This window comes from Panicum virgatum, chromosome 3N (assembly GCF_016808335.1).
Source record: "Panicum virgatum strain AP13 chromosome 3N, P.virgatum_v5, whole genome shotgun sequence".
NCBI classification, from domain to species: domain Eukaryota; kingdom Viridiplantae; phylum Streptophyta; class Magnoliopsida; order Poales; family Poaceae; genus Panicum; species Panicum virgatum.
In genome coordinates this window covers 16,217,479-16,231,444 of record NC_053147.1, presented here as the reverse complement: position 1 = coordinate 16,231,444, position 13,966 = coordinate 16,217,479, and the positions used below count along the sequence as shown (strand labels likewise).

The 13,966-nt window shown below is 50.4% G+C and overlaps 2 protein-coding genes across 2 annotated transcripts; both read right to left on the bottom strand.

The window, feature by feature from the left end:
* Positions 1 to 2,109: 2,109 nt before the first annotated feature.
* Positions 2,110 to 3,769, bottom strand: LOC120667608 (F-box protein At5g10340-like). Its single transcript, XM_039947649.1, has 2 exons — positions 3,051 to 3,769; positions 2,110 to 2,176 (listed from the first exon to the last, which is right to left on the bottom strand). The coding sequence occupies exons 1-2, from the start codon at positions 3,767 to 3,769 to the stop codon at positions 2,110 to 2,112; spliced, it is 786 nt and encodes a 261-aa protein (XP_039803583.1).
* A 3,693-nt stretch (positions 3,770 to 7,462) lies between these two features.
* LOC120664653 (protein DEHYDRATION-INDUCED 19-like) lies at positions 7,463 to 10,852 on the bottom strand. The gene is made up of 5 exons (XM_039943936.1): positions 10,487 to 10,852; positions 10,253 to 10,392; positions 8,794 to 8,871; positions 8,395 to 8,669; positions 7,463 to 7,959 (listed from the first exon to the last, which is right to left on the bottom strand). Exons 1-5 carry the CDS (start codon positions 10,557 to 10,559, stop codon positions 7,851 to 7,853), a joined length of 675 nt encoding a protein of 224 aa, XP_039799870.1. The 5' UTR covers positions 10,560 to 10,852; the 3' UTR covers positions 7,463 to 7,850.
* Positions 10,853 to 13,966: the final 3,114 nt, after the last annotated feature.

The following is a 13,966-nucleotide window of genomic DNA, read 5'->3' as shown; positions in this document are numbered from 1 at the left end:
TTCAACAACGTGAGCAAATGTGAGGGGGGCGTTTGCCAGCAGAATCAAACCTCACGCCTCTAGGGCTCCCTTCTTAGCGAACAGGCCTGCCAGACGGCGACGGCGAGCGATGAAACTCCTTGCTGGCAAGGTGCAGGTCGCCATCCATTTGTTTCAACTGATCAAAATATTCACGACAGAAAAAAAAAATCAGCAACGTGAGCAAATGTGCAGGGGGAGTTTGCCAGCAGAATCAAACCTCGCACCTCTAGGGCTCCCTTCTCGGCAAACAGGCACTACGGGAGCCGTCTAGTAAGCACACGGCAAAGGCCGAAAAACGCACGGCAAAGCCTTTGCCGTCTGTAACACACGGCAAAAGGCACACGGCATACAAGTGTCGGTAAAGAGGTCCTTTGCCGTGTGCCTTCTATCGGGCACACGGCAAAGAGGTTGCCGTGTGCATTTTCCGACACCCGGCAAAAAAATGAATAGCAAATAAAAAAACGAAATCCATGCGGGCCCGACGGCACCCCCGACGCCGCCCGCACCCCACCGCTGCTGCACTGCCGGCCGCACCCCGCTGTCGCTCCCACCCCCGCCGCTGTTGCCATGTCGGCCGCCGCCACCGTTCGCTGCCCCGCCGTAGGAGCCATCTCTGCCTCCACCATCGACGTCGAGCACCGGAGGAAGAAGTAGTCGCCGTCGCCATCGCCGTCCCCCGATGCGGCTTCCCAGTGGGGGAGGAGGGGAGGGCGCCACCGTCGGTGTGCCAGGGCACGCGGCAGCGCACGCAGTGGACGAGGTCGAAGGCCTTGCTGGGGAAGGGCATGCGCTTGGAGCCTATGACGGCGGAGATGGCCGGGATCCCTCGCTCGAGCGCCATCTGCACCTGCGCCTCATGCTCGTCCTTGGGTGCGAAGGACACGGCCGCCACGCCGCGGTCGAAGAGGTAGCCGCCGAAGCTGGCCACGCCGCAGCCGACGTCGAGCACCACCCGCGTGCCCAGATCTGGTGGCGGGAGAGGAGAGGGAGGGGGCCGCGCGCCGGAGGAGGAAGAGCAGGAGGCCGGGCGGGCGCCAGGAGGGGGCCGGCCGCACGCCGGAGGTTGGCGAAGCCACTTCGAGGCCACGCCGGGAGAGGGCCATGCCGGGAGGGGGCCGGCCGCGTGCTAGAGGTCGGTGAAGGCACTCCGAGACGCCGGCCCCGCGCCGGATCTGAGTAGCGGTCGGGGCGCACGAGGGTGGCGGCGACCACGCGAGAGGAGCACGCCAGGAGGGGTCCGTCCGCGCGCCGGAGGCACTCCAAGCCGCCGTCCCCGCACCGGATCTGGGCAGCGGTCGGGCCGGTGGTGGCGTCGGAGAGGAGGGATTGGTGGCGGCGTGGGCAGAGAGGAGGGAGAGAGGGGGGGCGGCTGTGGGGAGAGAGATGGGGGTGGCAGGAGTGGAGCGCGTGTGAGGGGGTGGGGTTAGGGAGAGGGTGTGTTGGGCCGGGCTGGATGGGGTGTTCGGGCGAGGGGGAATTTTGTTTGCCGTGTGCCTTGATCTGTAACACACGGCAAAAGTTTTGCCGTGCTGTGTGCTCGAAATGCTACACACGGCAAACAAGAAGGCACACGGTAAACACATATTTTCCGGTAGTGAGGCTCGACGGATGGTGATGACGGGCGGTGAAACTCGTTGCTAGCAAGGCACAGGTAACCTTGGACCGCCGGTGGCGCCGACCAGCGAAGCCTCACGCGTCTAGGATGGAGCCGGTGGCGAGGATGACGACGACTGGGACACTTCTCGGTGGTGAGGATGGCGACGACCAGACCATTCTCGGCAGACAGGGGCGCCGGTGGCGAGGATGGCGACGACTTGCTTGAACTGATCAAAATATTCACAACAAAAAAAAAAGAATCTGCAACGTGAGCAAACGTGCAGGGGGCTTTTGCCAGCAAAATCACCTCGCAACAAAATAAAGAGACATGCATCCATAGGGATTAATTCGAAACACGACACCCAATTCCATGTTTGGCATCGCCGGTTAACAGGTTGATTCCAGCACGCAACCGATCGAGCAGCTGATCCATCAGACGAACTTTGAGATGAAGTCGTAGATGTGGTGGCTGACCTCATCGGCCTTCTCCTGCTAGATGAAGTGCCCGGCGCCGGGGATGACGACGACGTTCTCCAGCAGCGGCACGTCGGCCTTGAAGCTATACGAAACATTTCAGGTCATCAGAACTATACGATTCAGTGCTCAGGCATTCAGGTCAGAATTATATGATCTAGTGATCTAGTCTTCGACCAAACTGAATATGTCGCCTTTTTTTGTGGAAACGACTGCAAACAGTTTTAACAGTTTTTCTTTTGCTTGCACACAATGCATGCCATCCGATTACATTGTTCACCCAAGCGGCTGACGTACAGCAGTTTCTATACACGCTAAAACATCCACAGAAGAGATTCAACAGGTGCACAAAATAAAGTAGGTTATATTACAATGAAAGCACAAAGCTTCTCTGAAACGTTGTTCAGTGAATAGATATAGAAAGCACAGAAAATAATTCAAATACAAACTTTGTAGTCTTGTGCAAGTTCAGTGAATACATATAGAAAGCACAGAAAATAATTCAAATACAAACTGTGTAGTCTTGTGCAAGTTCAGTGAAGAGAGCTGAATGTCATTTGGCCCCTGGTAATGGAACAAGACTCTCTGTGTAGGGAATTATGAAAATGACATAACGATCCTTCCCAACAAAATCCAAATTGCCTGTCCTGGGATTCTTGTACCTCACCTGATCCACAGAAGCCACTTCCTTTGTGGTGCCAGTTGTCTTGTCGTGGCGGTAGATATGATAACCATTTTGAAGGAACACACAATCACCAAGGAATCTTAATGCTCTTCACCTCTCTGGTAAATTATCAATTACATAAACACGATGCCACTGATGATTGTCACCGGATGGTGACATCCAAAATACTATTTCTTCTGGTAGGTATTGAACTAGGCATAATTTCCCACCTAGTTCGATAAACTGAAGGGGCTGCTCATCCGATGGCAACACGGGATGAGATATAAAATCAAACTTTTCCTCTTCTAAATCGAAGCGTAGGAAGCCTTGTAGTGGGGTCTGTAGGAGCTCCCTCTCGATGTGCCAGGACAGAGACCCCTTGAAGTAGGCAGGCTCTTGTGGCATAATTACAGGGTATGGTGGATCCTCTACTGTCCTCCAGCATGAACCATGCCCACCGATAGTAAACACTTCCATCCCAGCATTGTAAGTCCGCTTATAATAATATACCGATCGGTAAAAGAACTGAGCAACCTTGTAAGTGTTGGTACCGAGATCCAGGCCTAGACCAGGAGCTTGCGCATATCCACAGTTCTTTTGGCCATCGGGCAGGTTGAGGACATCACCTGTGCCTGGGTTGAAAACATATAGCTTGGTCTCCGTGGGAAGCAAGACAAGACCGTCACAATGCAATGGGCAGTGAGCAAACCCGGAGTCCCCAGGGAGATCCATTGTGCTCACAAGGGACGCATTGCCCTTGCCAGCCTCCTGCCAATGGTAGAAGGGGACCTCAGGGTTCCAGGTCTTCGGCATGGACCTCATGTCGCAGAAGGTGTGTGCGGCGATAAGGAAGGACGGCTCACACTCATTTCTGGAGGCAGACTGCCTGAGGTGCATGCAGATGAATGATGGACTGGAGATGATGGCAAGCCAGGCTCTGCACACAGACTTAAACCGGGCAAGAGTTTTAGGGGGCAGCCGGAGAAGGATCTCCCAGACGAGTTCGTCCGGCATCACCCGACGCACCCTTCTTTTGTATGTCCTCAAAGGAGTCCTCTCTTCTGAGTTGTTCGAATCTAGATTATTATTATTATTCCTCACGGCAATCAAGTCCATGGCCTAAATGCAACAACAAAGAGTGGGCTCGTTAAATTACGAACAGAGGCAGAGCTGTGTATTGCGCTTGTGCGTGCATAATAACAATTTATAGACAGGTGGGGTGGCAATCAACATGAAAATTGGAAACGAATCCGACTCGCTTACGAGTTTGGAGACCATAAGGCCGAACCCGTTCGTTTCCAATTCGGAGAGACATACGAATAGATAATAAATAATTAATAGGGGATCCGCTTTTTTGGAAACTGGCGAGCGAGAGAGAAACTTCGAATAGATCCATGGAGAAAAAAAAAAACTTACATGTATCAGTGGCCCCGCTAGTTCGTTTTTTTTAACGGGAAGCTTTATCAATTTCAAGACTGTTACATCAATGTGATAGAACATCTTGAAATCCTTCCAGCCTCTGCCAGAAGACACACAGCTCAACGTAAAAGACCAATAAAAAGTTCAAGGCACACTAATAACTATCAATCCGAAGACTAGACCGCCACCCATATGCCCGGGTAAAAAACTTCTTGGCCACTTGCGCCAAATACCGAGAAGCCGCTACAACGACTTCCTGGGAAGAAGACTTCTGTAGGACAGCCCAAGTACGTAGCCAATGCATAGTTAGATAGATGACCTGAAAAAAAGTGTATTTTTTCAAAGATAAATGCATTTTTACAGAGCCACAGAGACCAACATAAAGCTGATGCTCCCAAAAGTATCAAAGGTTTTAAGTTCGACTGAATTCCATCCAGCCAATGCCCAAACATATCATCCACACTGTAGGGTCTAGGGAGTCCCCAAGCTGCATAAGCTGTAGCCCAACCTAGACGAGTGAACCGACAGTCAAAAAATAGATGTTGTATTGTTTCATTCTCATGACAGAAGCAATATTGCTGGTTACCTTGCCAGTTCCTTCTGGCCAAATTATCTTTTGTTAGAATAACACCTTTCCGAAGGTATCAAAGGAAAACCTTGATCTTGAGAGGGGTTTTTAATTTCCAAAGGTGCTTGTTAGTATTGGGGATGTTTTGATGAATCAGACCAAGATAATGTGATTTTACTGAAGATTCATCCTTTCGATCTAATGTCCAAATAAATTCATCCTCCTCCTGACTTAAAACGACAGTTGTAAGACGTGAAAGAAGATTATTCCATCTGCCAGGATACATTAGGTGGATACGCACTAAGTACTACTTCCACCGTATCCTGATTCCCTCGAGCAATGTTGTATAACTGTGGATATTGTTCTCTTAGTGGTGTATTTCCTAACCATATATCTTTCCAAAATCTTACTTGTGACCCATTCTGAATCATGAAAGTTCCAAATCTAAGAAAGTCCCGTTTTACCTTCATCAAGCTTGCCCAGAAATGAGAGTCTCCGCTTTTCCACTGGACCTAAACCAAAGGTTTGGTCCCTAGATACTTGTTGCATAGAATCTGCTGCCATGTGCCGTCTGTCTTTAACAGTCGGTACAACCATTTACTAAGCAGAGCCGTGTTCTTTAATTCCAGATTATGTATGCCTAGACCGCCATGTTTCTTTGGTTGACATAGGATATCCCATTTGGCTGAATAGTATTTTCTTTTATGTTCATCACATTGCCAAAAGAATCGAGAACGAAAGTAATCCAACTTTTTTAGGACCTGCTTTTGGGATCTCAAAGAAAGACATCATATACATTGGTAGACTACTAAGAACAAAATTGATTAAAGTTAAACGACCTCCAGTTGACAAGTTTTTTCCTTTCCAACTACTGAGGCGTTTCTCAAATCTTTCTTGTACCTTCAACCAATCAGCATTTGACAATTTCTTATAGTGTATAGAAATATCCAAATATCTCATTGAGAAAGCACATGTATTGCATCCAAATAGTCTCATGTATTGATCCTCAAATTCTTTGGCCTCTCCAAAGCAGAAAATTTCACTCTTATGGAAGTTAATTTTCAGACCCGATAGTTGCTCAAAAGCATAAAGTAGCAACTTCATGTTTTGAGCCTTCTCCAGGTTATGTTCCAAAAAGAGAATTGTATCATCAGCGTATTGTAAAATAAAAATTCCACCATCAACAAGATGTGGTACCACTCCACCTACCTGATCATCCGCTTTAGCTCTCTTAATAATTATAGCTAACATACTAGTGACTACATTGAATAATATCGGGGAGAGGGGTCACCCTGTCGCAGGCCCTTCTTTGTTCGAAAGAAAAGACCTACTTCATCATTGACATTAATTGCTACACTTCCATCTGAAATGAATGATTTTACCCATTCAATCCATTTGGATGAGAATTCTTTCATTCGAAGTGTTTGTAGCAAGAAATCCCAGTGCACTTTGTCATACGCCTTTTCAAAGTCAATTTTGAGGATTACCCCACTTTGTTTTTTCCGGTGCAACTCATGAACTGTTCCATGCAGTATGACGACTCCCTCTAGGATGTTGCGTCCCTGCATGAAAGCTGTTTGGGTATGGCTAATAATATGATCCGCCACTGAGTTAAAGCGAACATTATTAGTCATACCCAATGCAACTCATGAACTTTGGTGAAAATTTTGAAGCTTACGTTCAACAAGCAGATTGGTCTATATTGTTGTATTTTGTTTGCCTCCTGAATTTTTGGCAATAAGGTTATTACCCCAAAATTCAGGCTGAATAGTGGAATGTCCCCCTATAAAGATCGTGAAACATATGCATCAAATCACTCTTGATAACGTCCCAAAACTGTTGATAGAATTCAGCCGGGAAGCCATCGGGACTTGGAGCTTTATTATGTTCCATTGCGAAAATTGCATCCCGAATCTCTTTTTCAGTGAAAAGAGCCGTAAGAAATTCATTTTCACTTTGACTGACTTGGGGGATATCATCTATTTTTCTTTCAACAAAGGCAAAGTGGTTGTCCTCGGATGGTCCAAATAATTCTTTATAGAATTGCGTGATATAATTTTTCAAATTGTTTTGCCCCTCAATTTTTACCCCATCATTATCTAAAGAGAATATACGTTTCTTTCGGTGCTTGCCATTAGCAATCATCTAAAAGTATCTTGTATTATTATCCCTTAGAAGGACGTCGGTTGCTTTTGCACGCTGATAGAACTTAAGCTCCTCATGTAGTAGCTTAGCCATATTATCCCGTGTTGTCTCCAGTCCAGTTGTTCCCGTTCTCCATCAGTCAACAACCTATTTTCAGCTCCATCAGTCAACAACCTATTTTCAACTGTAGTATCCAATGTTGTATTCTTTCTGTGCTTGTCATTAGCAATCTTCTAAAAGTATCTTGTATTATTATCCTCTAGAAGGACGTAGCTTAGCCATATTATCCCGTGCTGTCTCCAGTCCAGTTGTTCCCGTTCTCCATCAGTCAACAACTTATTTTCAGCTGTAGTATCAAGGTTGTATTGATTAGTCAACAACCTATTTTCAGCTGTAGTATCCAAGGTTGTATTGATTGACTGACAATTCCGTTTCTGCATTTTATACAACCCATGCTGATGCCCTGCCCACCCTAAAAAGAACGAAGTTCTGTTTATCCTCCTGAGGAGGAGCCCAGGTCCAAGCACAGCACGGCGCACTGTGTAGATTTCCATCTCTGGCTTCACCTCTAAATCTAAAACAGTTTTACATCGCGTTTATTGCTCCTACACAGACAGTGCGGTGCGGTGCAATCCGCTGTTGCATAGTATAATTATTATATTGGTACAACAAACCAAGGCTTCATAGTTCAGACACAGACGCGGTACAAGTTACAGCCGCAACTTACATGCACACCGCATGCCGATCGCGGATTGTGATGGAACCGGAGATCGAGACCGGCTACAATAACTTAGAAGATACAACATGCCCACATCGACGCTGCACCTTACTGGAAGAGATGAAGGATTGCACTCGGGAAGAGCTCCTGTTCTGTTGATATTACGTTCAGCAACTTGGGTGGAGCACGCTAGTATATGCAGCCAGGAAAGTACACCTTCCAGCGATAACTTAAGTTCATCCACATTAGTCCCCGAATAGAGTAGAGAGCAGCAGATCCTGCACAAAAGTTGCTCTGACGCTGGCTTGCTTCCGTTTCTGCTCCCTTTCTTCACTTGAAAGGGATGAATCGATACTGTGCCACCAAAAAGGAAAAGCGGATGATTGTTTCAAGACGATTAGAAGAATTTCCATGATCACACAAAGAACTGGTTCACCTATGCATTTCTAAAGTAGGTTGGAATAAGTGACGTTTAAGTATTAACGAGACTAACTTGCTCTAGACTTTGTTCATTCAATGCAAGGCTTTCATCATAAGAAAAGTTGAGCAATCTAGAACTATTGGCTTAGATGTCCATGGTCAGACCAGATTTCCTGCCATACAACCCATTCGGATACAGACACTAAACCACTCCAAAAGGTAATTGGAAGAGTATGGTTTTGCAAAATTGGGGGAAAGGGATATGGCTAGGAAGCTAAGGCTGAATCAGCTTAAGTACATAACCGTTCCCTATCCATCAATTTGGATGTATCTAAGCAGTATTTCTTTTGCATGAATGTTATAACATACCTTAACTTCCGTGCCTGAGGAGTCTCTTTTATCATGGTAGCATCATTAGGAGCAGAAACAGTGGCCTTTGATGTTTGCTCTGCATCTGATGTTGGGAAGCTAAGGCCGAACGATGATAGACGAGGATCAGCTGAGATATTTGTCGTGGTGTTATTGTTGCTTGACCTATGCCCACCTCCTAGAAGCACCTGCAAATGGGCTTCCCGTAGATCTCGGCTCAGCAAAGAAAGGGCTTGGCTGCCTGGAATAACGAATCTGCGCAACCGGCGACGATTCTGTAGGTGTTCAAAACATGAATGAGCTTTCAGGCTGAAAAAAAATTCTAAATTGAGTGAGACATTTTTATGCTAGGGAACTCTAGAGCAAGGGATGCATTATATTTGGGGGATAGGAGGATACCTTGAACAAGTATCCATGTTGCATAGTAATATGGTTTACCATATCCCTTGTAACCATCTCAGAGCAAACAGGACAAGCCTGAAATCAGCAATGGAAAAGTCAGAGTAAGGAAGCAACCAGTGAAATGAATCATCATTACAGCATAATAGCAAGAACATAATTAACTGTGAGTTGTATTCATGCTACTAGCTTACACAAAAGTCCTGCAGTAAATAGATAAACAAAAGGTGACTTCAAATGAGGCAAAGATAAGGATCCTCAATCATATGCAGCGTAGTATATAACCTCAGAGGCACATGAGGTCAGTTAAGGTCTTAAGGAAAGCTAGAAGTTAATAACCCTAAACTGTCTAATTTAACTATTCCACCTGAAACTGACGCTTCATTCCAGTACTCCAAAGGTACAATCCCACGAATTCTGGCTACTCCAATCTACTCCAAATGCCTATTTGCGGAACTTTATTCTTGCAGGCTTTTAGTCCATGGTTGTTTCTGTCGTTAGGTACTCAAGACACAGTAAATACACCAACGAACGAGCAGAACCAATGCTACACTAATTCTTTGAGCAGAGACAATACACTAATTCTAATCTATTATCTTATTATTTGGCCAACAAACGGAGTCTCCAATTTCGCTCTCAAGACCTAGAAATTTTCATATTAATCGGAGAAAATTAAAAAAAATAAAAATTACCCACCACTGCCATTATGATAAAAATTAGCCTAAAATACCCCTATACCTAATTAAAAATCACCCACCAATGCCATTATGAAAATTAAATATAGAATACCATTTAGCTATATATCAGTTACAAACATATACTATTAATAACAACTAAAGCTAACAACAATCAATCAAAATAAAATAAAAAAAGAATAATTATATGCATAATATTATTAAAGCTCAACAAATCAAATTGTTATTATAGGTAGATCATATTTGAATTGTTTTAACCAACAATAAAACATAATTTATGATAATGAACAGGGTGATGTATGGTAAAAAAATAGTATAATCTTTAAGGATACAAAGTCATGCAAATTTTTGAATTTTCAATATTAGCCACACAAATGCGCGGGCTATACGCCTAGTTTTGGTATATACATATTGCAGAGTTCTAGTATCAACTAGCCAGACCAGAGTTTTCTGCGATTAACATGGTCAATTGGTCATCAAGATATACAATCTATCTACTACTACTACTACTACTACTACTACTACTACTCTGGCATCCAAGAGATTAAAAAAAAATCATCTTGTTCTTCAGGTCAACGACCTCAAGCTGCTAGGTTCCAGTTCCTAACTAACCAAGCATCTTCCCCTACAACGCCCTAGCCTACTAGCACGAGCTCAATCCCCAGGTCAACCACTCAAATCGAAGCACAGACTTCCTCCTCGCCACCCAGCGGAGGAAAGCAAACGCAGCTCCGATTAAATTCAGCAGGCGTGTCGAGGCTCACCGCGGCGTGGGGCTCGAACGGGTGCTCCTCCTCGAGGTGCGCGCAGAGGGAGGCGACGTCGTGGTCCTCGTAGCAGTAGGGGCACGCGAACTCGGGCCTCACCTCCTCGTCCATGTCCAGCTCCTCCATCCCCGCCCGATCTGCACCCACCAGACCAAAGCCCGGGCCACGCGATCAGAAAAAGCAAACCCCAAGCACGAAGCGGAAGTTCGAGGGGGAGCTCGGTCGCCGCACCGCTGTGGCCGAGCTGCGCCGCGTAGAAGCGCTTTGCGGCGGCCAGGCGCGAGATCCAGTGCTCCGAGTCCATCGGTCCGGCGCGGGCTGGATAGATACGGCTCCTCCTTCCTTCTCTCCCTTGGCCCCCGCGGCGGCGGTGATAGCAGCTCCGCGCGCCTCTCCTCTCCTCGACTCCGCGCGATCAGCTCGCGCGCGGGCTCCTGCGGCGTGGGGGAGTACTCGAATCGGAGCTCGCAGGTTCCCGCCGAGGAGAGGAGCCGAAGCGGGAGGTGCGGGAAGGAAGAGGAAGAGGACTGGAGGAGCTTCTCTCTTCTTATCGGGAGGTGAGATGCGGGCGGGGAGGGGAGGGGAGGGGAACGGGGGCGCCGCTGCCTTTTTATTATCCGGCCCGCGGTCGCCGTCAGCGCCCCGCGCGGAGAGAGCAGACCCGGTCGTCGCCCACTGAGGCACTGACCCGCCGTGTTTACCACTCCGCGCCCCCAGTGACCGTGAAATTTCGCTGCGGGTGACGTGGTGGGGGGACGCAGGCGACCTGCCGTCCGCGCTGCGGCAGCGTGTCGCGGACCTGTCGGCCCGCGGCGGAATCGTGGGACGCTGCCAGGAGTGGTAACTCCCGGGAGGTTACTGACGCCGAGGTGGGCCCGGCGCTGGGCCGGGCGGGGTGGGTCTGGGACCCGGGAAAACGTGAATCCGCTCCGCTGGGGCCGCGGCCGCGCTGAAAAATCTCCGTGAGACCGTGACCGTGACACCGCGTCGGCGAGACGGGATTTTCTTGTCCTGTTTTCTTCCCTATCCGTGACCGTGACACCGCGTCGGCGAGGACGGAGGGGAAGTTGGGGGTGGCCAGTCGCGGCCGTGATGGTAGAGGGCGCAGGTGCGGCGAGCGTGCTGGGGGGGGGGGGGGGGGGGGGGGCGTCGGGCTCGGCCAGGGCGTGGCTATCGTCTATCGACTATCGTCGGGTCGGCAGCGGCGGTGGGTGCCCGATCGATCGCTCCGCCCGTGTGGGCGTGTGCTTGCTTAGATTTACATGAGTGTGTCGGCGAGCGCGGGAGCCGAAGCCGAGAGGCCGGCCCCGGCCGTGATCCCGGAACCGACATCGATCCGACAGTGCTGACGCACAGAGCGGCAGTGGCCTGGACGGGCATGGCCGTCTGGTTTTGTTGAAATTGACGGAGGTTTATGGACGTGTTTGGATGAGTGCCTAGTAAGCATCTTCCAGAGTTTCTTCGAATCACACTAACTAAATTGCTAGTTAGCTAGTTGTTTAATTTTTGAAGGGGTGGTAAACCAACAGATTAGTGAAATCTCTCTCTTCTCCGATGCTCTCCTCTCTCCAACTCTTCTACCCAGCTCACTGTCGCCTGGGCCCCACTCCTCCCGAGCTCGGCCACCTCGCCTCCGTTCGCCAAGACACCGCACCCCCGCCCCTTCTTCTCCGTGCGCCCAGCTCGTCACGCCGCCGCCCCTCCTTCGCTCGCCACCATGGCCCGCCGCCTGTCATCCACCGCCACGCTCCTCCTCCTGGTCCTCTCCCTCCTCACCGTTGCACACTGCGGTCCCCTCGAAGCCAACCCCACCACCGACGTCGAATTAGCCGTCGCTACTGCGGCCGGCGAACCCCGCCACCGACGTCGAATTAGCCGTCGCTACTGCGGCCGGTGACGCCGAGAACGGTCCACACAACCCCACGTTCCTCGTCGAGGCACGGATTCGTCTGCCTACCATCTAGCCTCCCACCATCATCGCCCCTGCAGCCACGGCCACTTCCACCGCCACCTCTGTTGGGCGCGCCATCACGGTGCCTTTGCAGAGGACGCGCCGCACCGGTTCCAGCACCACGGCGAGGCTGTGAGCCACCTGATCGCCTCAACTGCCGGCGAGACCAGGGAAGTGAAGGTTGTGGCCGAGCCGGACCCGAACCGCTCGCTCCCTGTCGGTGTCCTGACCCGGCGGTCCGGCACCAACTAGTACGATGATGCGTGATCCCTCACTCCGGATGGTTGATGCAAGAGGTAATACAGGGACGCATGGGTTTATCCTGATTCCGGCCGCGAGGCCGTACGTCCAGCAAAAGGGTGTGCGAATGCACTGTACTATCTTGCACTGGGGGTGCCTGTAGTAGGAGGTACAAGCGAGGCAAGAGAGGGAGGAAAGCTCCCAAGTCTCTACTAGGTGATTGAGGCAAGTGCCAATATCGTGCTCCGGGGAGCGGGCGTGTGTGTGCGTGGAGGAAAAGAACGAGAGAGTAGAAGATGATGAAGATAGAGTCCGCCCCTCCTTTTATAGACATAAGGAGGGCGGAGTACATGTACGGGAGGGGAGAGAAGTCACCGTTCCTCCCCGAATCGGAGGCGCACAGTGGTCAACTACTATAGAAAGTACATTGTGGGGCTCCGGAGATCATGGCGCCTGGCGTGCGGTTGTCCTGGGCGGTGTCCTGGCCTGGCGGAGATCGCGCCGGCGTCGCTGTGGCTCCAGTGGGCGTCATGGTCGCTCCTGTAGAGGGTATCGTCCTCTGTGCGCGACGTGGTGGTGTCTCGAGGGTCCTGCAGGCGGAAGTCTTGCTCCGGTCAAGGCCTGGGCCGCGCTCGAGGGTTGCGCCCATGCCGATCGAGGGTTCCCCGGCGGGGAAAGTACGAGGAAAGTACGGGGAGTTGGCAGTACAGTGGCGAGAGCAGTGCCAGGCACATCTTACACAGGGCACCGCAGGTTCCCACAGTGCCGGGGATGGCGGAGCAGTGACCGGAGTTGGCGGACAGGACTTCGGTCACAACCGCTGTGCGGCGTGGAGGCCTGACGCCGCCTGACTCCCCACTCCGCAGTGGAGTGGTTGGCATTTATTGCCTTTATCGGGTGAGCAGGTGAGCCGGTGGATTGATAACTCCGTCAGTCGAGGGGTAGCCTCGAGCGAGGCGGAGTCAGTCCGCTCTCCCGAGGGTAGGCTCGCTACCCTCGAGCGAGGTGGAGGTGGTTTGCTGCCCGAGGGTAGGTTCGCTACCCTCGAGCGAAACAGAGGTGCGGGGTGTTGCCGAGGGCCTCGGCAGGGAGGCCTCGAGCGAGGCGGAGATTGCTCCACGGGTTCGACGAGGTCCGGACGGGCCGCAGTGTTTGAGCTGGGCCATGGGCCGGGTGCAAAGTGGGCCCCTTTGAGTCCTTTCCTTTCCTTTGGATCGGAAGGAGACCGTAGGCCTTCGTGGGCCCGATTGCTTTACATGTGTTTGTGTTTTGAGGGTAATTTAGTCCCCTGCTAAGGGTGCCCCTAATCATGGTACTCGACAGTAGCCCCCGAGCCTTTGTTGGGATGAGTATCAGCCCTGCAGAGGCTTGATCCTGCGAAGGCGCGACTCGGGTGCTAACCGTGGGGGTTTTGATCCTCGAATGTGTGAAGTTTCCTCCGTCGGGGCGCGTCAGTGCACCCGCGGGTGTAGCCCCCAAGGCCTTGGAGGAGTGCTTGCACTCGTCCAAGGGCTATAAAT

Bases quoted from the DNA above. Each gene is read 5' to 3' on its own strand.
- LOC120667608 (XM_039947649.1), bottom strand. From the start codon at position 3,769: ATGCCGGACGAACTCGTCTGGGAGATCCTTCTCCGGCTGCCCCCTAAA. The intron at 2,177-3,050 runs GTTTGATTTTAT...TGTTTCGTATAG, and splicing joins TTCGATTTAGAAGAGGAAAA to CTTCAAGGCCGACGTGCCGC.
- LOC120664653 (XM_039943936.1), bottom strand. From the start codon at position 10,559: ATGGACTCGGAGCACTGGATCTCGCGCCTGGCCGCCGCAAAGCGCTTC. The intron at 8,872-10,252 runs GTGAGCCTCGAC...TGCTGATTTCAG, and splicing joins CGTTCGAGCCCCACGCCGCG to GCTTGTCCTGTTTGCTCTGA. The intron at 8,670-8,793 runs GTATCCTCCTAT...GAACACCTACAG, and splicing joins AACATGGATACTTGTTCAAG to AATCGTCGCCGGTTGCGCAG.